Raw genomic sequence first — 22804 nt, forward strand, 5'->3', positions numbered from 1 at the left:
TCTGGGTATATTGTCAGTAATCAAAGGGAGGGAGTCTGAATGAAACACCATGAAGACTTGTGGGGAAAATGAGGTAGCTTCTTTTTCCATTAGAGAAGATGATGCTTTGGAAATTGGTGTATTGGAGTCAGAAGTCTTATTTTATTTGTTTTTTTATTTTATTTGCCAGCACCTGGCAGCTATAGTTTGTATAGATCACTTTAGCCCTTTAAACCTAATTCGTCCTCATATAGGCTAAGAAATTACACATAAAATCGGCCACCAGTAAAACAGATAAATATTGTTTATTTCCAACTGTTGTTCAAAGTTTAGACTCTAATGTTCACAAAACTAAACAAAGTGTATTTTAGTCTAAATATTAATGTTAAGAAATGATTTAGTTGCTGCAGATGATCAATGACATCTGTGTTGATGAATCTTAGTTAGTATGGTTTCATCCTCCAAGAACATGAAGATAAATCTGATTATTGTGGAGAAATTATTCTTTTAGTCTTCTCAGGTTTTTCTTAAAAATCCATCTTTCATACACAGTCATGAAGTCTTTGAGTGACATGAACAAAGCTTTTTTCCCCAAATCTTACAATAGTTGGAACAACTTTACAACATTACTGTCCTCTGCTCTGATTTACCCATGATGCTTTGGGAATGCTGTTTGAAGGTGTTACACTGCGAGAATTATAAAAAATTTTAGTTGTAAGTAAAAGATGAAAATGCTGTTTATGTTTCAACATGAAATTTCTTTTTGAAACTCGGATTTTACACTAATTTTCTCATTATTTAAAGAAAAAATGGCACAATTTCATGGTAAATTCACTTTAAGTTGTCATGATTAATGGTAACTGACCGTCATTCACACATTTTTTTAAACTTTTCTGTTATCCTGTGCCATTCTTGGTCTATAAACCTGTTGAAATAACCTGATCCATTAGCAGAAATCCTTCAAAGTAGATGATTTAAACTTTTGGCAGCGCTCATGACACGCTCATGAAGTTATTAGCTCAAGCAGTTTAACTGGATGATCTTCAGATAGATCATTTAAATGAGAAAGGAAAAGGAAATAGGCAGTAAATTGAGACAGGGGAGCTGGGTGTGTGCTCTGCTGAAAATGTGTGTGTGCTGCCTTTGCCTTGGCACTCCCCACTCGCTCTGCATGTATGTGTGTGTGCTGCTCGGCTTCCAGAAAAGGGTGTGTCCGCCTGCCTGCCACTGAAAGAGAGGGAGGGGTCAGTTCACGGCTACTCCTCCCTGCATTCTGTGTTATTTCTCTTTCGAACTCATTCCCTCTCTGGCAGCCTCAGGATTAGGCCTTTGTTTCTCTGCCTCCTCTATCTCTGTCTTCTCTTTTAATTTTCTGTCTCTTTTGAAGAGAGAGAGTGTTTCTGAGTGTTTCTACCCCCTCTTCTGGTAGAGTTTTAGAGGTAATGCTTGTAATCTTTTATTTTTTCCTTCTCCAAACTTAAGTTTTCATTAACTGGTCTCATTCCTCTCTGATCTAACTTTTTTTCTTAAATATCTGTTACTCTTTCATATTCTTTAACAAATCTCCTCTTAGCCCAAAACTTTTGGCCTTTTTTTTTTACCTTGTTCTCACCCCTTCCCCCTCCTCCTCCTGTTGTCACTACTCCTTCTCCCTACCCCCCCTTGTTTTACTCTCCTCAATCCCCCCTTATCACCTTCTCTCCTACATTCCTCCTCTTCCATTTTATATTCATACCCACCTTCCTTCCTCTAACCTTCTTCCTCTTCTTCTCTTCTCTTCCTCAGTGCCAGTCAACTCCAAAGCAGAAGAAGAGTGCTGTCAGTGCCCGGAAGAAGCAGAGGAGCCCGGCCAAGCAGAGCACCACGACCCGGCAGCCATCGCTGCCACCACCGCCACCATCATCATCACCTCCACCACCTGCTGTCCAAGGAGAGGAGAAGAAGAAGGAGGAGCCGGCGACCGGGCCTCGGCCACCTCACAGGGAGGAGGAGAAATCAGGCGAGGAGGAGGCAAAGGAAGTGGCAATCCAGACTGTGGGCGTGAAGGAGGAAGAAAAGCAAGAGGAGAAGGAGGTGGAGGGCAAGAGAGCCATGCCTTCTGTACAGATCAAACCAGAGCCAGAGGAGATGGAGTGCACGGTGAGGTTGGGGGGGCGGGGTCTGTTGATTGGTTTGAAGGGATGGGGCAGATGATTTTGATGGAAGAGATTTGGGTGGGTGTAGGCAGGTGTGGCTGCAGCTGGCATCGCTCCTGATGGGGTGTGTTTGAACATGTTGGCCATGTTGGTGCAAAACAGATACAGCTACAGGTTAGCTTAAAAATGATCATCTTGTATCCAGAAGATCTAAAATGAGCAGATTTGATGTCCAAGAAGAAGTGGAAGACATGAAGATCATTCTGGTTTATCACATCAAAGACTTTAACTTTTACAGATTTCTAATTGTTCTGTACGTGATCCTTAAAACTCCAAGCCACCTGTACTAATTTAGGTAAGCCTGTTATTATTATTTTTTTTATATAAAACTACATGTAGAAGCTCAACCCTTTCAATCCCAGTCACTGTCCAGGCATTATTTTTTCAGGACAGCCTCAGTTGTCAGATTATGAGGCTAAAATTATGTAAAATTAATGTACCAACAGATATAGCAGCCTAAAGCCCAGCTAGAAGAAGAAAATAGAATAAATTACTAACAGAACTTTGTAGAAATAACACACAGATCAACAGTGACCAAACCTGCACATCATTTTTTCAAGTCTTGGCTTTCCGGAGGTAGAATTTTAAGGGTTAATAATGCAAGTTAATTCCCAAAGTAGCGTGAGTTTGGGAACACAGATAAAAGCTGTACCAGAGGATCAAAACAACCTAGCTAACCTTTGACCTGTCACACTTTTTGTAGTCCAGCAACATGTCAATATTCTACAGGTTGAACAGCACGTGTGCAGCTTTTCTGTTGTTTAGAGGTTAGGCAATCAGCACCACTGTGTCTCACCGTTACCATGGGCAACCAGGGTGAAAAGGTAAAGAGTTGTGGTTTTGTTGTCTGTTTCTCTTCAGTCAGGACAAATTGAGGAAAAAAAGAAACCTAGGTTGTGCTGATAGTACAGTTATTTGTGAAACTACATTACCAAAAGTTTCTACTATGCTTACGTCAGTAAAGTAAAACAGCTGATCTTTTTCTAATATTGTACAAGATTGAGGCCAGATGTAAAAAACAAATAGATAAAATTATGTACCTTGATGTAGTTTCTCTCCCTGTTCTCTGCTCAAACTTCCCACCGTTGTCTGTCTTTTGGGTGAAAACGCACCGCGGGCCCTAGAAACCCGGAGCACTTCCGTTGTGTCAGTGAATTTTCTCCTTGCAGATGTTTTTGTTAATGCAGCACTTGTCGGTATTTGCAGCGGGTTTGCACCTGTCGGCCACCGTACTATCCTGACTCTGCGGGTGAGGACAGGTCTTTAACTACAATGTGTAGTGTGAACTATGTACACCTAGAGAGAACAGAATGTGGAGTTACTTTTCTCTCCTGAGCAAAAGTAGATGAAATTATTCCTTGTTAAAGTTTCTGTGGAGGTCCAGGTCTGCTTTTCCTGTTGCTTTCACTGTGATTTTATGTGAATGTGGTGCAAAAAGATAGTGGGAATTCTGTTACTGGAAATGTAAATGGACAACCTGAACCAAAAGAAATTCATTAGCATGTTCGATGAAATCAGCTGTGACATGAGATATTGTTTGACTTTAATGCCTTCGTGTAAGTCAGAATCCAGAGTTTAGATGCTGGTAGTTTCTCATCAGTGAGGAGGGAGGATGGGCCAGACTGACTGTAGAGGAACAGCACAGCTAGCTGAATGGTAGGAGGGAGAAGAAAGGATGGACTGAGCTCAGTAGCTGATCTGATGGCTTGTTTATGGAGAAGAGGAAGATTTTAGTGACAGCTGAGATGAAGGAAACCATAACAAAGTTTTATTCTTTTAAATATATGACCGCTGGATTTTGGCATTACAGCAGATACTGCAGAGCATGCTAACCATCTAACTCTCCATCTTCTACGTCTTGCATCTCGTCTTAATCATCCTGAACAAGCTCATTGTACCTTTTACAGCTTTGCAGTTAAGAACTAGCTTACTTTGAGTTTAAAATCATAAGTCAAATAGAAGAGAAGATGATAGGAAACATTAAATACACTTCACAAGTAAATTAGTCCTGACATCAGATTGAATGAAATGAAACAAGCTGAGAAGAAAATACCTTTGATTGAGCTGTTTTTTACTACTGATGTGACCCACCACCTGCGGATTATAACTAAAGAACATAAATCATTTTCTTAAAGAGGAAATGTGATTTTACTTACTTACATGACCTCTATTAGTTGTATTCTTACTGTTTTTCATTATTGATGCAGTGATTGTTACCAGCTTGGTTTTGGTTTGATAATTAACGCAAATCACGTGTAATGTTTGTGTTTAAGCCTGGATGAGCTCGCAGGTTGGCAGCACAGGCAGCCTGCTACACCTTAACCCGCCTCTGACTGTACAGTTAAGCTGATGGGTAGGTCCATACTCTGTTATAATCCCAGCTATAGGAGAATATACAATAAAGGGTGTGAGCAGTAGTGATAAGGTGAGCAGGCATGTCGGAGTCGCAGGCACGCTATGGCAGCCATTACTCGGCTTGTATAGAGAAAAGGGATGCTTACAGAGAGGGTGTGGTCGGCTGAGTGGGTGTAAGGAAAAAGATGGAGGAAGAGTTCAGATAGAGGGAGAAGAGGGTGGTGAAGGTGGAGGAAGAGAAGGTGTGGATGGTCCTATAAGCACAGACTGCACTGAAGGATTGTGTCTGCTTTCAAGTTTGTTGAAAATGTTTGTTTTCACAGTGAATCTGACTTGCATGCAGGCAGATGGAGGCTGAGGCTAGCTTGTCCTGTGGTTTTCAACAGGAAAGCTAACAATGCTAAACAAAACTGTATGCGACATGAAAGATTTTTTTTTCGATTCATTTTAAGGTAAACTGGACGTTTTTGGGAGATTGGTAAACCAAAATCAAAACCAGTCATGTAAAAAAAGACAGTCCATTTTCTTGAAGGTCCCACCACAGCATCTCAGGCAGGCTGAGGTCTGCACTTTGACTGGATCATGTCAACCCCTCGATTCTTTTCCTTTTCAGCCATTTTGTTGTAGATCTGCTGTTGTGTTTGTGATCATTGTCCTGTCGATGAGACCGCTTCAGCCAAGCTTTAGCTGTCAGACAGAAATATGACTCTAGAATACTTTTGTATACAGAGGAGTTCATGGTCAATGACTGTACAATGTCCAGATAATCATTCCTCCACCACCATGTTAACTGCTGCTTTGAGGTTTTTCTGTTTATATGCTGTTTGTTTTTTTCTGGACTCTGACCAAACATGTGCACTTTGGTCTGGTCTGTCCAGAGGACATTGTTCCAGAAGTCTTGTGGCTTGTTCAGATGCAGCTTTGCCAACCTAAAGGCCGTTAGATTCTCAACAAACAGAGAACTTTGTTCTTGTTATCAACATGGCAAAAACAGAGTGACGTCATTTTGTTCTCTCTTTCTGGTTTCTTGTGGCTTTTTCTCAGCACATCAGCTGAGCAGAACTTTTTTTTTTTGTGTGGGGTCCAAGATCAATTGCGTGATTGGTCGGGGGTTAAAAAGGGAAATGGTTCATTTGGAAAAGCACATTTGGAAAGTTAAACTCTGACATGTAGCAGTCAGTAGGAGGTTTTAGACTCGGAGCTAGGGAATACCAGGATGTTCTGTTGACTGGAGACTGCTGATACAAAAGATTAAACCAGGCTGGATGGATAATTTAAAGAAATCCATGCAACACACGGCACATAAAGACATGGACACCATCCTTCACAAAACCACACCCACTGTGGACAAAGTTTCTGGTACAGCATTACATGACCGAGCCAAAACAAAATTAATTCTGGTTCTTGCCACCTCAAGAACCAGAACAAAGTTCTCTGTTCTTGTGGAGTATGTAACAAGCCTAAGCCCTGCTGCCATGTTCTTTATAGAGAGACGAACAAAATCCTTCCATTTTAGTGTTTTTGATAAAGAGTTGATTAGATCCTCCTGTGTTGGAGGTTTTGATTCTTATTGTTCTATTTGGCTGAATGTTCATCAGTCTTCTAACTGGACTGTCATGAACTTCGACATTTGACATGCTAACTGAGGCCTGGAGAGTCTGAGATGTGGCTTTTGGGTCTGGACATTGCTCGGTCAAACGTTGGGCTGAACTTGCTGGGATGTCCAATCCTGGAAAGACTGGGAGCTGTTTTCAGTGTTTTACATTTGTGAATAATCTTTTCCTCTCATCTTGCTGATGTCTTTCCTCCTTGCCATTGTGTTATCACACAGCTGGATGCTGCAGAGAGGAGCTCATCCGTTAATCAGTGCATCAATCAGCAGCACCTGGCTGCTACTGATCCTCTTAATACCTGTGGTCCTTGAGATCAGTATGAAGACTGTCTATATTATGATTACATATTATGCATTTTTATTTACTTACTGTTGATATTGTGATGATGTAGTTTGAGTTCTACATTGTAAGTCTTCATATCATGCTGTCTGGAATTGTTTAGTCTTCAATCAAACCCAACAGTAAAGAAATTTATAGAGGGTGTGTCCATCTTTTCAAACGGCTGTCTGTGGTTTGCTGCATACCAGTCAAACCCCCATTTTTGTTAGCCCACAGACTCTTACCAAAGCTGCAGGTTAGCTGCACGACACAATGATTATTTTTTTACTTGACTGAGATGACCCTGGATGTGCCGAACAAGCTCTGAGACCTTCCTTTCTTCGTAACTCAGAGTACAGATGTGAGAATGAGGTATCGGCAGGATACTGGCTCCTCCTGCAGGGTGGGGTATGTTTAGGAGCAGAGATGGGAGAGATTTAAGAGGGAAGTCGCATGCAGGGCAGGAAACCGCCTGCTTTTCATTCTCAGCTGATAACTTAGAGAAAAATCCTGCAGTTGTGTTCCTACAAGTGTGTTTTTAAGTCAGAATTTTGCAGCTGTGGGTAGAAATCATGCCTCCAGATCACATGGCCAGGTCAGCTTTGTTTGGAATGAGGTTTTATAAACAGGACCATCATAAAGTGAGTCTTCATATGGGTTAAAGTTGGGTTCAAGACGCCTTCTTGATGGTTGTATTTGCCTCTTGATAGATGCAGTTTCTATCAACTATTGATGATGAAGAACTCAGGTTTTGATACTCCACGTCAGACCATCAGAAACTGGTCTGATACAAATCTGTGATGATTTTTTTTTAACAAGGAGTTAACAAAAAAAATCTCTGGTTGATTATCATTATTATTATTAACATAATTAAATATGCTCAATGAAAGTCGATGAAATTTGGCTTTTTCACTCATCTTAGCGGATTACAGGAGCCAAGCTCAGGTATAGAGGGAATGCAAAGAAACGTCTGATTGGTTGATTTTAAAACTTCAGAGATTTATGTTCACATGAGGCTGTGAGTGTGGCGGGATGGGGGAGGGGTCTGCAGAGCCCCATGTGTTGGATATGTGTGTGTGTTTGGTAATATGGTGTGGTTTGGGTTAGTGATGGGTGGGGGCTGGGTGGGGTAGTATTGCATAAGGGATCATTAAGCAGAGGGTGTGTGCGTGCATGTGCATGTGTGTGTGCTGACCACACCTCTGTGGCTGTCTCTAACAGAGGGGAGTGGGCTTTTCCTGTCCAGAGATAAAGTCTCCAGGCAACAGAGGATCCTGGTATTCACTCAGCTCTGAGTCTAAAACATCTTACTGACTCCTAGGTGTTGTATTTTTAATTAAAAGTAAAAAAAAAATTAAATAATATGACTTTAAATTATTAATTAATTTTCATGAAATCAAGTAAAACAGCTAAACTAAATATTTGACGAGGCGTATTAACAAACTGGCAGACACATTAAAAAACGTCCTCTGTTCAGAGCCCCTGTAATCTGAAACACCATGGCCCAGCGAGTTGTTTGCTGATTGGCTCTTCTCTGTGAGACCAACATATGTGGCAGACACACAAACAATAACCTTTTATCCAGATCTGCTTGCTTCTCAGCGGGAGGTGATGTGAAATATATAAAAATATTGTAAGCAAACATAAAGATGATCAACGAGTCCTACTTGTTCCATCGCAGCTGTGGTCTGTATTAATGAAACTCGTCTGCAGACTGTTTTTAATTATTTGATCTAAATAAGCATTATTATATAGTATTGTCAGTTTCAGTAGTTTTTTTCCACCATGACAAACTCTAGTGTTCGCAGAAAAAACTACAGGAATGCAGAAAGAATGGCAAAGTCTGAGAAAATGGGTCCTTTCTGACATGAAAAGTTGGGCTATTTTATAATATCTCATGATTTTTTAATGATGGTAATTTAATTTAGATGGACTGAGAAGAAACCATTTATTTATAATTTATTTATAATTACTATTTATACTCAGACATACTCAGTAATAGCACTTGAATTTAGCCAGATTCTGTTTTAAATCCTATTTCCTTTTCTGAATTTTCTTTCTTCTTTCCTTCTCTCTTTCTCATCTATCCTTTTCTTCTATTATGTTTTCCTTGATTTTTAGTCCATCACAGACATAATGCACTGTAAATATTGTCATGATTTGCAAAACAAGAAAAGTACTGATTAACATTTTCATGCTGCAACATATTTTCTCTGAATATGAATGAATTTAAAACTCCTGAGCCAAATAATTAGAAAGAGCCTGAATGCTAACAGCTATGCTAACAGCTATGCTAACAACTGCATTGTTACTGTAAGTGCTACAAAACATTAATCAGTCCCTCCAGGAGTTTTCAGCATATTTTGTGATCTAAAATTTCATCTCGTCAGACATCCTCTGGTGTTTGTTGTACAAAAATGTTTCAGTTTACAACTTTTTTTTGTTTGTTTGTTTTACACCACAATATTGCTGTGCTACAAAACGGTTTATCTCTGGGAATGTGTTATGCATGGTGCATGGTGGTGATTCTACACGATAGACGAGTCACATTTCTCTTTTTCTTCTTTGAATTGTGCAGGTTATACACGTCTGTGGCTTATTGATGCCATCTACCATTTTATATTGCATTTCTCTCAAACACATCTGTATGTTCAAATTCAGAAACAGGAGGTAAAGTTGATGACATTAGTTAACCTAGAGGAGTGCTGCAATATGTAAAAGTTGCATTTAAGTTGTTAGGATGGGACAAAATTGCAAATATTTTAGGAGCCTTGTTTGAATTTGAGTTAATAGTTGTGATATCAGCTCACACAAGAACTCTTTAAGGCTAATATGAAAATGTTATAACCACATGGTTTGTTAAAATTATGGTTTTGTACATAAAAGTGCTCCATTTCTGAATGGACCATGTTTTACTAGACGAACAATAACTCATATTACACAAGTGAATGAGACTCATGCTTGTTGGCATTAGATTGGTGAAGAAGTCTAAATGAAGGGTTGCAGAGGAGATGTTTGTCTGGGAGTTGTAAGTTGAGAAAAGACAAGGGGACAAAGAGACAAGGAGGATAATTTAACAATATGGCTGGTTCAGGCAGGTTAACGAGTGTTAGTTGGTGTGAGAGAATGAGGTCAGAGGTCAGTCTTCATTACAGCTTTCCACAAAGAGTTTGGAGAAAAAAAAGCTTTTTTAGTTACTGTTGCTTTTTTCCCCCCAAACCTCCCCGTCAACACAAACACACTTTTATCTAATCTCTCTTTTCCCACCATTGTTCTTCCTTCATTTTCTCTTTCACTCTCAAAGTCCGCCTTCTTCTTCTTCTTTTTCTTCTTCTTCCACTCTGACTCGCTCTCTCACCCTAATAGGATATGTCGAGGGAGGCTCTGCTTCCGCTCGCCCAGTCACCATGGCAACCTTAGAGAGAGTTGCCGAAAAGACTGTGTAGTCTGACCCCCCCAACTGCTCCTCCTCCTCTTCCTCTTCTTCCTCCTCCACCTTTCCATACCAGTGTCTCACTTTCTCTCTTTCTAATTCACTGATTCAGCCAAGGGCTCACACACACATACCCATGTGTGTGCGCGCACACACACACACACACACACTGAATACCTGCCAGCCCAGCACACTGAATGGCTGTAATCTCTCTCTCATGTACAAACACACATCATCAAACAATGAGGCCTTCAATGCGTGCGTGTGTGTGTGTGTCACTGATGTATGAACATAAACAAGTCAGTTGTTCTCAGGCAAACAAGCGCACACATGCACAAAGAGGCCACAAACACACGCACACACACACACATGTGTGCGTGTGTTTGTGTGTAGGATGAAGAATGAGAGGTTTGAGGCCTGTTTACTGAATGTTTGCCAGGAGGGTCCTGCTAGCGTGTCTTGGTTAGCTCTCAGTGTGTGTGTGTGTGTGTGTGTGTGTGGGTCAGCGTTGTAGCCTTCGGTCCATTCAGAGGACGGTACATTCACACTTTTTGGATGCAGAGACTGAGAGGGAGTGATGTTGTTGGGGGAGGTTGCAGTGCAGATACTGGACGGATGCAGTTTCACTGCTGGTGCAGGATGATGATGTCATTGTTGGCAACGTCCTTCCTGCAGCTTCCAGGAAGTAAAAACAGCTGCTACCAGCAGAACAGGAAGAAGTCTTTTCTTTGTGACCCGAATTATGCTCTTTCAGCTCATTTTTCCTTTCATTTTTGGTCAACATTTTGTATGTGTTACCCCATATAATATGATTTTTTTGTAAGAAAATGTTTTTCTAGAAGGTTAACAGGACACCAGGGATGAATAACCTACCCTTTCAGGTAATTAAAGACAAAAAAATGCCTCTCCCAAAAACTGCTATAAAAAATTACAGATTGACATTTTTTTCACCGTTCTTACTCAAATCACTATTAACTGCAGTCCTGGTCAAAAATACCAAATATGTAATTATTTTACTTATTTTTAAACTGTCACTATTTTCATAGAAATTAAAATTATGTAATTAAACTGGCATTTAATAATTATGTATTTGGTCATTTCGATAAGGACTGAAGTTGACAGAACAAGAGCAAAAAGAGAGAAAAAGTGCTTTATCTTTTATTTGGGAGAGGACTTTTTTGTTCTCTACTGGCCAGAAAGGGCAGTAAATTATAGATCTGACACAGTAAACAACAACAACAACAAAAAAACTAACAATGCATTGAATCCACTCTGTTATTAATTGGTAGTAAATTTAAGATCAATATTCAAATAAAATCAAATCAAATCAAATAAAATTCAAATAAAATCCACAACCCCCCCCCCCCCCCCCCCATTAAAACAGTGACATCATGTTATCAAACTAATATTTAAAGGTTTAGAATAATTTGAATAATTACATATTTGATTTTCTTTGACAGGACTGAAGTTGATTGAAAAAAGTTTTTCTGGCGGTTTTTGGGGAAGTCTTTTTTGTCCTCTAATGACCTGAAAAGGTAGTAAATTACAGCTACCCACAAGGGTTAAATGAAATCATGCTCGGTGCGCTTCATATGTTGTTATGTGAGCTCTGAATTCTGGTCAGGTTGAGAAATGTTCAGCACTGCTTTGATCTAAAACAACACACAGACACCCAGTTCGTCTAACTGCTTCAGCAGACAGCTGCCAGAAACCGAGCTATTTGTTTAAACTTTAATCTGCTTAAGAACTTCGAGCAAAGTAGGGAAAATGTTATTTATGAAACAGTCATGCGAAAAAGAAAGTACACTCTCTTAGTTCAGAGGTTCAGAAGTTCAGCCAGAGATCAGACCATGTGATACTCAGAGAAATAACAAAAATTCTAAGACCTAAATCTCAGACTCTCCAGGCTTCAGTTAGAATGTTAAATGTTGAAGTTCATGACAGTCCAATTAGAAATAAAGTGGAGAAGAATAGCTTGTTTGGAGGGGATTAACCATGCAGCATTCAGCACAAACACCTCATACTAGCTGTCAAACACGGGGGTGGAGGGTTAATGATTTGGGCTTCTTTTGCTTGTTTTGTTCTATAAATAATGATCCAGGTAAACTCAGCCTCAGATAAAGAATAACATATGACAGTATATTGTCATTTGACTCAGGTGCGTTGCAGCAGGGAAACTTCTAAAACCTGCAGGACACCAGCCCATGAGGACCAGGATTGAGGATGCCTGGTCTAGGGGAATGAATGGATGGCCAGTTTACGAGAGAGTACAGAGCGCTGTGATGGTGTTGAAAGGAGCAACAGAGTTGATAGAAACATGATAGATAACATCCAGTTTATGGACACGACATAAGAGATTTTTTATCAGAGATTTGTTGTGCATTTCAAGGATACAGATGATTTTTTTATATCAGGCAGAAATTCATTTATTAAAAAAAGTTAGGTGTAAAAATAGCAAATAAATCTAAATATATTAACGTTGAAATGTTCAGCTTTGTCAAACAAATCCAAATTTAGATAAAAAAAACATTCAAAACTTAATTCCAAATAAAAAATGAAATGAAATGAAATGAACATTTTTAACAATGGAAGTAAAGGCACTGACTCAGAGGCAAACACCACATTTGAACAGTGTAAAATTATGTGTTTTAAAACAAAATATTTATAATCACATCAGTTTGGACCATGCTTACATGTCACTATCAGAGAACGGCAGCAAAGGGTCAAGAGTTAACTTCTGCATTTATTACAATGTAGACATAAAGTCAGTGCAGACTAAGGACAGTTATTCTTATAATCTTTATGACCTTTAAGGGATTCATGCCTCACTGCAATTCTTTAGGTGGCGAGCCTTTAGGCCTCATCATGTCAGTCCTCTTCATGCAGAGGATTTACCTGTTCTGGAAAAGCACAATGTAACACAGGTAGAAAGATCAGCAGTCAGAGGGCAGGCTGAGCTGTGATAATAGCTTTCAAAGCTGTTTTAGCCAAACATTTTTTTCACATCGACCATGAATGTTATGTGAAGTAAGAAGGCCCTGCCAGCATTGTGAGATGGAGCCACCTGGTTCCAGCAGAAACAGTCTGCTTCCTTGTGTTAAGCTGAGACGTCAAAGACGTGTTGAAAGTTTCATTGTCGGGATGATTGAACTGACATGTTTGTGGTTTTTTGTTTTTATAAAGGGACGATTTCAAAATCCAGGGTGAGTTAGAGACGTGCTTCACCACTGATTTCTGTTTTTACTGGAGCACAAAGATAAACAGAGGACAGTTTAAACCAGTGTAATAACATTTCTGTTGTTTTCTTTTAGATTATTCTGGTTGTGATCATCAGTATATTTCTCAGCTGTCTCCCCTTGTGGTCTTTCTTCACCCTTGATAAGCTTGTTATATGGACACCAATAGAAGTGTTTTTGTTGTTGTTATCAGCGGTGTTGCTTTACAGTATCCACAAGACTTGATTTTCATGTGTGGCATTACCTCCGAACGGGGGGGGTGAAGGAAACTGGAACACTTTGTTATAAAAGACGGCACTCTTTGATTAGTGACTGAAAAGAAATGCTCTGCAGGAACTTCGATAGACATTGCTGACAGCACTCATGGCGATAGGCCATGCTGTCAGACTGTTTTCAATTGTTGCCTTTCGTGAAGCTCTTGTCTTTCCACCCACAACACATTTTCACAGAGTCAGAGGAAAAGGAGAATCGTAGCAGAATAATTGCACACTTAGCCAAGTGTAAAGAGAAAATGTACACTGGGAAATGTAGAATGTCACAGTTTATACAGCAACATACTAATTTAATGCTTTTGAAAACACCTCGATATTAAAAGCAGAAAAGAATTTACAGGGAGAAATGATGGAGTGGTGGGGGTGTTGCAGCGGTGTTACCTAGTCTTTGATTTTAAGTCTGATGGGTTTCATTTACAAAGTTAATCAAACATCTAGATCCTCAGTTCAGCTGCTCGCTGCACTTTAACTTCCACTTAACATGTTACAACCTCAGATCTCAAAAAGAGGTGACGCTGTGTAAAATGTAAATAAAAACAGAATACAATGATTTATAAATCTCATCAACTCATATTTTATTCCCAGTAGATCATAAACAACATATCAGATGTTAAAACGGAGGCATTTTACCATTTCATGGAAAATATGAGCTCATCTTGAATGGTTGGATTAGTGTCTATGGTGTGGGCAGCTTCCACATCTGAGAAGCTCCATCAATGCTGAAAAGTACATGTAGGTTTTAGAGCAACATCTGCTCCCATCCAGACAACGTCTCTTTCAGGGAAGGCCTTGCAGATTTCAGCAAGACAATGCTGAACCACATCCTGCATCCATCACAACAGCATGGCTTCACAGGAGAAGAGTCTGGCTGCTGAACTGGCCTGCCTGCAGTCCAGACCTTTCACCAGTACACAACATCTGGAGCATCATGGAAGCAGAAATCAACTTTTTACAGATGTGTTGCTGCCATCAGATTCCCAATCAGCTCGTATTTTTTCATGAAATGGTAAAATGTCTCAGTTTAAACATGTTGTTTATGATCTATTGGGAATAAAAATATGGGCTGATGAGATTTATAAATAATTTTACGATCACTGCTCACACTTACTGGGAGGCGCAGGCCTCAGTCAACATTAACCGGCTAAAACAGACTTTGGGCTGTTCTGGGATCAGCTGGGTTAACAACACAGAGACAGAGGAGCAGACTTGGACTTTAACACAGGGTGGGGGCAGTTGGTGTTGGACTGGGTGATCCAGCTCAGGAAGGGGTGGAGCTGCATCTTTGTGTATGTTGTGGGCAGGACTGCATGCCTCTGTGGTTAATATCTCCCCCAGCTGTTAGCTTTTCTCCATTTCTTCATTGCACAGACCATCGCTGCCCTCACACTGTATTTACTCAAATATTCTGATACAGTAACACACAGGGAAGATAACCCCTGTGTTTGTGCTTATATGAACAGATCATAATACAAATTGGTCACTTACACTCCAAGCAAATTACAGACAGACATTCGTCTTCACAGGCTGTGAAGTTTTATACTGATTAATCCCATTATGTGGAAGTACCAGTGAAAATCACTCCCCCTGTAAAAGCTGTTTAAATTTAACACTCACATTTATTTGTGTAACAGATACTGTACTTCTGAAATATATCATTATTTTGACTAATCATAATTTGGATTTTCCCTCCTCCTTATAAGGTCCACCTTGCTAGAACCAGGTTGGCCCCCTTTTTCCTTCAGAACCTCCTTCATTCTTGGTATGATAGATTCCTTGGAGGCTTTGCTCCATATCGACATGACAGCATCACACAGTTGCTGCAGGTTTGTCGGCTCTCAGGTTTGCATCCATGATGAGAATCTCCCGTTCCACCACATCTCAAAGCTGCTCTGTTGGATTGAGATCTGGTGACTGTGGAGGCCGTTGGAGTCCAGTGAACTCATTGTCATGTTCTAGTTTGTGACATGGTGCATTATCCTGCTGGAAGTAGCATCAGAAGATGCTACACTGTGGTCATAAAGGGATGGACATAGTCAGCAGCAATAATAAGGTAGGCTGTGGTGCTTAAACCAGGCCACGTTGGTACTAAGGGGCCCAAAGTGGGCCAAGAAAATATCCCCCACACCATTACACCATCAGCAGCCTGAAGCGTTGATCCAAGGCAGGATGGGTCCATGTTTTCATGATGTTTCCACCAAATTCTGGTCCTACCATCCGATTGTGGAGCTTAAATGGAGACTCATCAGACCAGCAACGTTTCTCCATCTTCTGTTGTCCAGTGTTGGTGAGTCTGTGTGAATAGTAGCCTGTTTTTTGTTCTTAGCTGACAGGAGGCACCCGGCGTGGTCTTCTGCTGCTGTAGGCTATCTGCTTCAAGGTTGGACATGTTGTGTGTTCAGAGATGCTATTTGGTTGGAGCCAGTGCTGATTTGACTTCCTGTTGTCTTTCTGTCATCTCCAACCAGTCTGCCCACTGATATTTCCTCTTCTTCAGACCATTCTCTGTAAACCCTAGAGATGGTTGTGTGTAAAAATCCCAGTAAATACTCAGACCAACAACCATGCCACGTTCAAAGTCACTTAAATCCCCTTTCTTCCTCATTCTGATGCTCAGTTTGAACTTCAGCAAGTCGTCTTCACCATGTCTACATGTGTTGAGTTGCTCCCATGTGATTGGCTGGTTAAATGTGTATTCTCCACCTATGGCCAGTACAGGTGCAGCAAAGGTGTGACCAGAACTGTAACTGGTTCCCTTTTATGTAATCTGTACTCTGACGTTCTAAACTGATGGTCAGTTGATCTTATTTGCTTTATTGCATGGTTATAAAAGAAGGAAGAAATCATCAGCAGAAAAAACTGGAAGTTGGTTCTGGTGGTTTGATTGTGTGAATTAATAAGTAATCTGTGGTTAAACTGAAACATTTGGGACTTCCACTGATACCAGCTATAGATCAGACATATGAAAACAAGTCAGTAAAACTCCACGTCTCTTCATCTGATGTAATCTGACCGATGCTGCTGTAGAAAATAACCTGTTCAATGGCACAGCCACGAATCTAAAAATACTCAACCATGATGAGTCAGTGATGTGAGTTCATTTTGCAGCTTTGATGCTCCTGACATGATCAAGTCTGGAAGAAGGAGGCAGGAAAATCTGGTGTAAAGCTGCTTCTGTCTGGTGATTTTATGAGTACTCCAGTCCTACTCATGTGTGATAAATATTGTCATACATCACACACACGTATCATGTCAACAACCCTCTGTGGGCAAACTCATAGTAGAGATTTATTGTCCCATAAATCACTCATTACTTTACTGGTATGAAATGTGGTGCGAGTACAAGACTATTAAAACCTTTTGGACACCGAACATCTTTCTCTCCGCCAGGCTTCCCCGCCGCTGCAGTCACAGCTGCCGGCCGCATCCGTTCAAGTTAGAGATCACATGAATTAATTGCAAGGCGAAGACTGGGTGACCCATTTTATGATGGAGCAGTTGAACTGAGGGGAGGAAGAACAAGGCTCCATAGCAACGCATGTAGCACAGCCAGGGTTTAAGCATCTTTCACCCTGACAGGTTGAATTTATGATTTTAACTGATTTGTGTTTCAGAGAAGAATTGTTGGGATTGTTCTTGGTAATTTAACACCCCCGTGGCGTCGCCTGACTCTCAAGTAATGCAAAGTAGTTTTACTTCAGGTTAAGTAATGCTTTTTAGTAGAGTTCAGTTTTCTAACACAGAGAAAGTGATGAGGTCTGGCAGCTTAATTTGTTTGGATGTTTGTTTATTTCTGAGGTGCCGAACCTTTAAAGCCTTCCAGTGCTGAGCTCTGCACATTTCTAATGCTTGCCGTCGTGGCCCAGAATCTGCTCTTGCAAAAGAAATTACTTTTCCGATTTGTTCTGTTTTTTTTTTTTTTAAGAAAGTCATGAACAATTTTCCTTTTTTTTAATAGGAAGTCATTTCAAATTTTTATTATTAAAACTTGATTTCCTGTCAGTGTAAAAATGTAACTGTAACAGTAATTGGGCAGTTTGACCAAAGTCATTAATCACAGTATTTATCAAAATAATAGCTGGTTCACAGTATGTTAGTAATATGTGGACGTGACTTGGTAATGTGTAATGGGTTGATATATTTTCTATTGATGGCACCTGAAACGCTCTGTATAAATCTCTACACTTTAATTCCTTTTCACCTGTGCTCAAATTTGGAATTATTAGTTATTTAACAGGATGAGAAACCCAGAAATCATCTCTGAGCATTAATGTACAAACTCTGAAAGTTATTAACTCTTCAGCCACATTCACACTGTTTGGTCTAATTTAAACGAACCCTGGTCACAAAGAAGTGAACTCTGGTCCACTTGAAAACCAGGAGAGTCGTGAATGTTGAGCATCTACATGCATTTTTACATTAAAACAAACAGGCGGACCAAAATGGTAAACAATGGCTTGGAGTTTAAAGGGTTAATGTCATTTCTGGGCTATTTTAATACAATATGAACCATATGATGATAATGATGATGATGATGATTTTGAATATTTTAAAATTATTTTTTGTTGTGCGGAGCACCATGCTTAACTCAGGAATATTCAGCTCTCAGAAGAAATGCTTGACTTTTCTGCAAAATCATTGTTTCATCGTGTCTGAGATTCAACTTTCTGCCATGAAATGGTCCGACACGTGGTTTCAGTGATGTAATGACATATTCTGCTGACTATATTTAGTACTTAGTGAAAAGAACTCTCCATTTCTGAATCCAAATCACTTGATAATGTCAAATTCAAAGGTTCTGCAGGAGGCAAATATGTGATTAAAACTTGTCTCTATTAAATTTAACTTTACTAATACATTATTTATCATGAGAATTGGCTGCAGCCCTTAAGAAAAAAACCATCCTCCTGACACCGAGCTGGATGTTTCCTCCTGTTTCCCTCCAAAATTAGCTTCAGTGGCTCACTGAGAAGAGTCAAGACATTTTTCTGTCCGGTGGGTAATGAGCTGCTGCACCTCCTGCTTTTAAAGCTGATCACTCTGTCCTCAGAAAGGGTTTACTCCCCCATCTCTTCCGTTCTCACATCACAGTTTGAGTCCACTGAGGTTTGTTTTTCTTTGGGATTCAGTCGGTTGGTCTCTTCTTTTGGGAATTTTTGGAAGAGTTGCAGGTTTTGTCTGAAGGAGAGGTAAAAAATGAGTGAGTGGGTAGAAACGAAGCCAGCGAGGGATGAGGGTGAGGCAGCAAGGGTGTGGTTGATGATGGAGAAAGAGAGAGAGAGGCAGAGATGTGGGGAGAGAAAGGTGAAAGAGGTGTGGTCGGGATAGAGTGAGAGGAAAAATGAGGGTGGGAGGAGAGGAGAGGATGTGTTGAAGTGATGGAAAGATGAACGAACTGGGAGGGAAAGGGAGTTGGTGGTGGGTGGGGAATGAGTGGAAAACATGGAGTCAGCTGATGGCTCCCAGTTTCCATGGCAACCCTAGGCCTTTCCCACCCACTCTGTCTTTTTCTTATTTCTTTCTCTCCTTTTTGCCTCACCCACTCCCTGGCTTCTTTCACACTTCATTTTCTTTTCAGGGTTTTTCTTTTTCCATCTTTTTCTTGACCATCTCCCTCTAATCGTGTTTCAGCCTCGCTTTCTCGTTCCTGCCTGATCTCCTTTTTGTCATTTTTCTTCTACCCGTTCTTTGCTTGGCTTCTTCTGTTTGCAAGAGCTCCTTAAATTCCACTTTACCTCAGCCAAGTTTTCTGCAGCTGCAGCAGCTGATGCAGAACAGGCCTGTCCTTTCCTTTCCTTTCCTTTCCTTTCCTTTCCTTTCCTTTCCTTTCCTTTCCTTTCCTTTGCTTTGCTTTGCTTTCCTTTCCTTTGCTTTCCTTTCCTTTCCTTTCCTTTCCTTTCCTTTCCTTTCCTTTCCTTTCCTCTCCTCTCCTCTCCTCTCCTTTCATTTCCTTTCCTTTCCTTCCATTTCTGTTGTTTTTCTGTTTTCATGTCCTTTTCTCCTGTTCTTCTCTGCTCCATTCTTTCTCCCATCTCCCTGTTCTTTCCCTCTTTTCCTCTTTCATTTCTTTTTTGTCCTCTTTCCTGTTTTTATCTGTCCTCTGCTGTCATTTCCCCTTTCCTTGTTTTATGTTATTTCCTTACTTTTGATTTCATTTCCTCTTCTTCATTTTCTCTCCTTTCTTTTCTTCTGTTTCTCTTGCACTTTTGCTCATCTCTCCTTTCCTGGATTCTGCTCTCATTTTCTATAATTTCCTTCCCTTCCTCTTTCCCCATTTCATTTTCCTTCCTCTTTCCTTTCTTTAATTGTCTTTCTTTCGATTTTATTTATTTTTTTATCTTCTCTATCATTTTTGTTTCCTTTCTTTTTTCCCCTGTTTTCTCTCTTTTCCTGCTCTACCCATCTCACTGTTCTTTCGCTCTTTTCCCTTTTATTTATTTTTCTGTCTTGTGTTTATCTCTCCTCTACGGAAGCCAGGAACAGCCGTGCTCGACTAGAACTCCTTTTTTAATTGTTTTCTCGAGACGATCATTTTCTTGTTTTCAGCTGTAACTGATGGATCCATTAAAATTTGTTACTGTAAACGTCTGTTGATCTATTTAACGGTTCCAGGGAATACCAGAGGTGATTTTAGAGATTTTTAAATTATAACTTGTTGCTGCTCACGATGCAGAATGTTTCTTTAGTGATGGATGGACAGATCTGTGTCCTCTTCCACAGCGATGAGCGCTGCTTTCAGCTGAACTGTGTGACCTGATAAAAGGGTGTAGCAGTCTCCACCCTCTCCTCACCCTGAGCCAAACTACACTCAGCTGAACTGGATGGAGGCCAAATTCTGGACTGGAGGCTCGCTGCTGTACCTAGTTTTAAGCCCCCCCCCCCCTCTACTCTCTCAGTCAGTACCAGTCTCTCTGCAGACCCATGGAGCCCTTCTGTCTCTGTCTGTCTCAGACCCCCCACCCCCCCAGAGTAAACAACACAGCGGCCATTGTTCCCTGTACTTTGGCACTGCATGGCAGCTGAGCCCTGGGTGCTCCATTCCTCTGAGGAGGCAGAGAAAACGAGGCTGCAGCGTCAAACAGCCTGATGTTGCTTGGATTCCAAAAATCTATCTGGGAGGAAGCAGGTCCTCAGAATAAACGCTCGCTCCTCTACAGATTAATACACTGAAATAATGTGATGACAGATATTTGTTTAGGATTCCAAAACCAATGTCACAGCCTTTAGTTCTGGAGAAAAATCATGTGGTTGTTTATGAAAACATGTTTTGTTTTACCAGTTCAGTGTTTTACATACTTGTTCAGCCTGAAACTGGATGCTGTAGTTAACATTTATCTTGCTCTGTGCAGAAAGTAACCCTGAATATACAAAGTAACTTCCTCCTTTTAGTTACTAAAGATAAACTCTTCTTGACTAGAATCTCCTATACAGGTGGCAGCATGACATTGGTGCAGTATAGACATTTGTACAACTTAGGAAACAGCTATTCTAACATGCAGCATATCAAAATGATGGGAAGAAACTCAGCTAAAAGACTCTACCAAGCACTGGCATTCAAACGGAACACAGTTCAAACCCCAAGCAATTATATGGTAATGTAAAAAAAAACATGACAGCAGCACTTTAGAGCGTCTGCTAATTTCTCTACTTCAAGTAAACCACACAAACGAACAGTAACACGTATCTTGATTCAGACACTTCTGTAGCAACGTCCCATGTCTCAGCTGTCTGTATAGAGACCAAGATTAAACATGCAGTAGTTATGAAGATATGAAGAAGAGGTTAATGTATGCAGAGTTATTATTACACTGCATCTCACTCATATATATATATGTATGTATGGAGAAAAAAACCTGCTTTTTAGTGTCTTCAAATAAGCCATTTAAACACTGTGTAATTGTGAGTTATTTGGGTCCTGCTGACTTTAAACTATAAACCAGCACTCTTCAGCAACCTGCTCCTCCTAACTACTGTTACTTACTGCTTCTTTTATTTTTATTTCTTTTTATCTATTTGGTTTTTTATTATTTTATTTGCTAATATTTATGCATTTGTTTTCTATTATTAATTTTCTTTACTGTTATTTATCTATTATTTAATTTATTTTTTATTTATTTAATGTTAATGTATTTAATATTTAATTGTATTTTATTTTATTCCAGTTTTTTCTTTGTTATTTCTGTTTTGCATGTATTTATTTAAGATTATTCAATTTATTTACAATTATTTACGTATTGATTTTTATTGAATGCTGTTAATTTATTTAACTTTTAACTGTATTTTACTTTGTTGATGTTTTTTCCTTTTTTATTTGCTTCATGTTATGTTATTTAATTTTATTTTAGCTTTTTTCCCCTAGTATTAACATAGATTTTGTATAACTGTAAATAAATTTAAGCATTCACGGGTTAACTTCTGTTCTTCTTCCCGAAAAAAAAAATCTGATTATGTTGAGGATGAAAGCTGATGTTAAATGTGTAAAAGTTGAGTTCTGGTTCTCATGTCTGCCTCCCATGTTCCTCCCAGCAGGCAGATGTAGGTAATGAATGCCCGCAGCCGACGGACCTGAAGGTGAAGTTAGAGTGCAAAACAGAGCCGTGTTCGCCTCAGCCAAGCCCCACCGAGGACCAGACCGAACCGGTCGACCTGTCGCTCAACAAGCCCCGCTCGGCCACCACAACAAGCATCGCGCTCAGCCCCGCACCCAGCAGCGCTGTGACCCAGCCCAGCCTTTCAGCCACGCCAGTCCCCTCCACGGTACAATCCATAGGCTCCATGGTAACTTCCGACTCCTACTACCTCCATTTTTATAACAAAACATCAGAGGACATCACTTAGTAGGTTACAGCAGTCAGTTATTTCCCCTCTTCTTTCCTCCTCCAGGTCCTCTCTCCGGGCTCCATCTTAGCCACACAGGGTGCCGGCGGCCAACAGATTCTTCATGTTATCCACACAATCCCGTCAGTCAGCATGCCCAGCAAGGTTGGCCAACTGCAGACCATCCCTGTGGTGGTGCAGTCACTGCCTGTCGTCTACACCACCATGCCTACTGACGGCGTTGCCACGGCAGCCATCACGGTGCCACTCATAGGCAGTGACGGGCGCTCAGAAGGATCTGGTGAGTGATACAATGCAGAGGGTTTTATTTTTGGCTTTTTCCGTGGTTTAACATGATTTATATGCATGATACCTTTTTCCATTTTTACACCATGTGTCTGCACTTCTGCTCAGTGATAGAGACCTTTTGAAAAACTAGTTTACTGAGCAAATACCAGCATTTCATCTGTGTAAGCCGGAAATGATAAAAACCTCATTATCATGACCCCCCTTCATCCGTCAGAAATGCACCTTGCTCTGGAAGAAGACGGGTGCCTGTTCTGCTGTATCTGGGCCTGACAACTTCTGA

At 40.3% G+C, this 22804-nt stretch overlaps 1 protein-coding gene across 2 annotated transcripts in view; it reads left to right on the top strand.

Annotated features, from left to right (window-relative positions):
- klf8 (Kruppel-like factor 8) overlaps nucleotides 1-22804 on the top strand; it is a 79411-nt gene that overhangs the window by 41509 nt on the left and 15098 nt on the right. The window contains exons 2-4 of one of the 2 annotated variants that reach the window (XM_042007908.1): nucleotides 1765-2118; nucleotides 21928-22176; nucleotides 22282-22516. In XM_042007908.1, the coding sequence (XP_041863842.1) occupies nucleotides 1765-2118; nucleotides 21928-22176; nucleotides 22282-22516 (838 nt within the window). Of the gene's footprint in view, nucleotides 1-1764; nucleotides 2119-21924; nucleotides 22177-22281; nucleotides 22517-22804 lie in introns of both variants that reach the window. The other variant, XM_042007907.1, reaches the window with a different exon arrangement.

The sequence above is a fragment of the Melanotaenia boesemani genome, chromosome 15 (assembly GCF_017639745.1).
Source record: "Melanotaenia boesemani isolate fMelBoe1 chromosome 15, fMelBoe1.pri, whole genome shotgun sequence".
NCBI lineage: Eukaryota > Metazoa > Chordata > Actinopteri > Atheriniformes > Melanotaeniidae > Melanotaenia > Melanotaenia boesemani.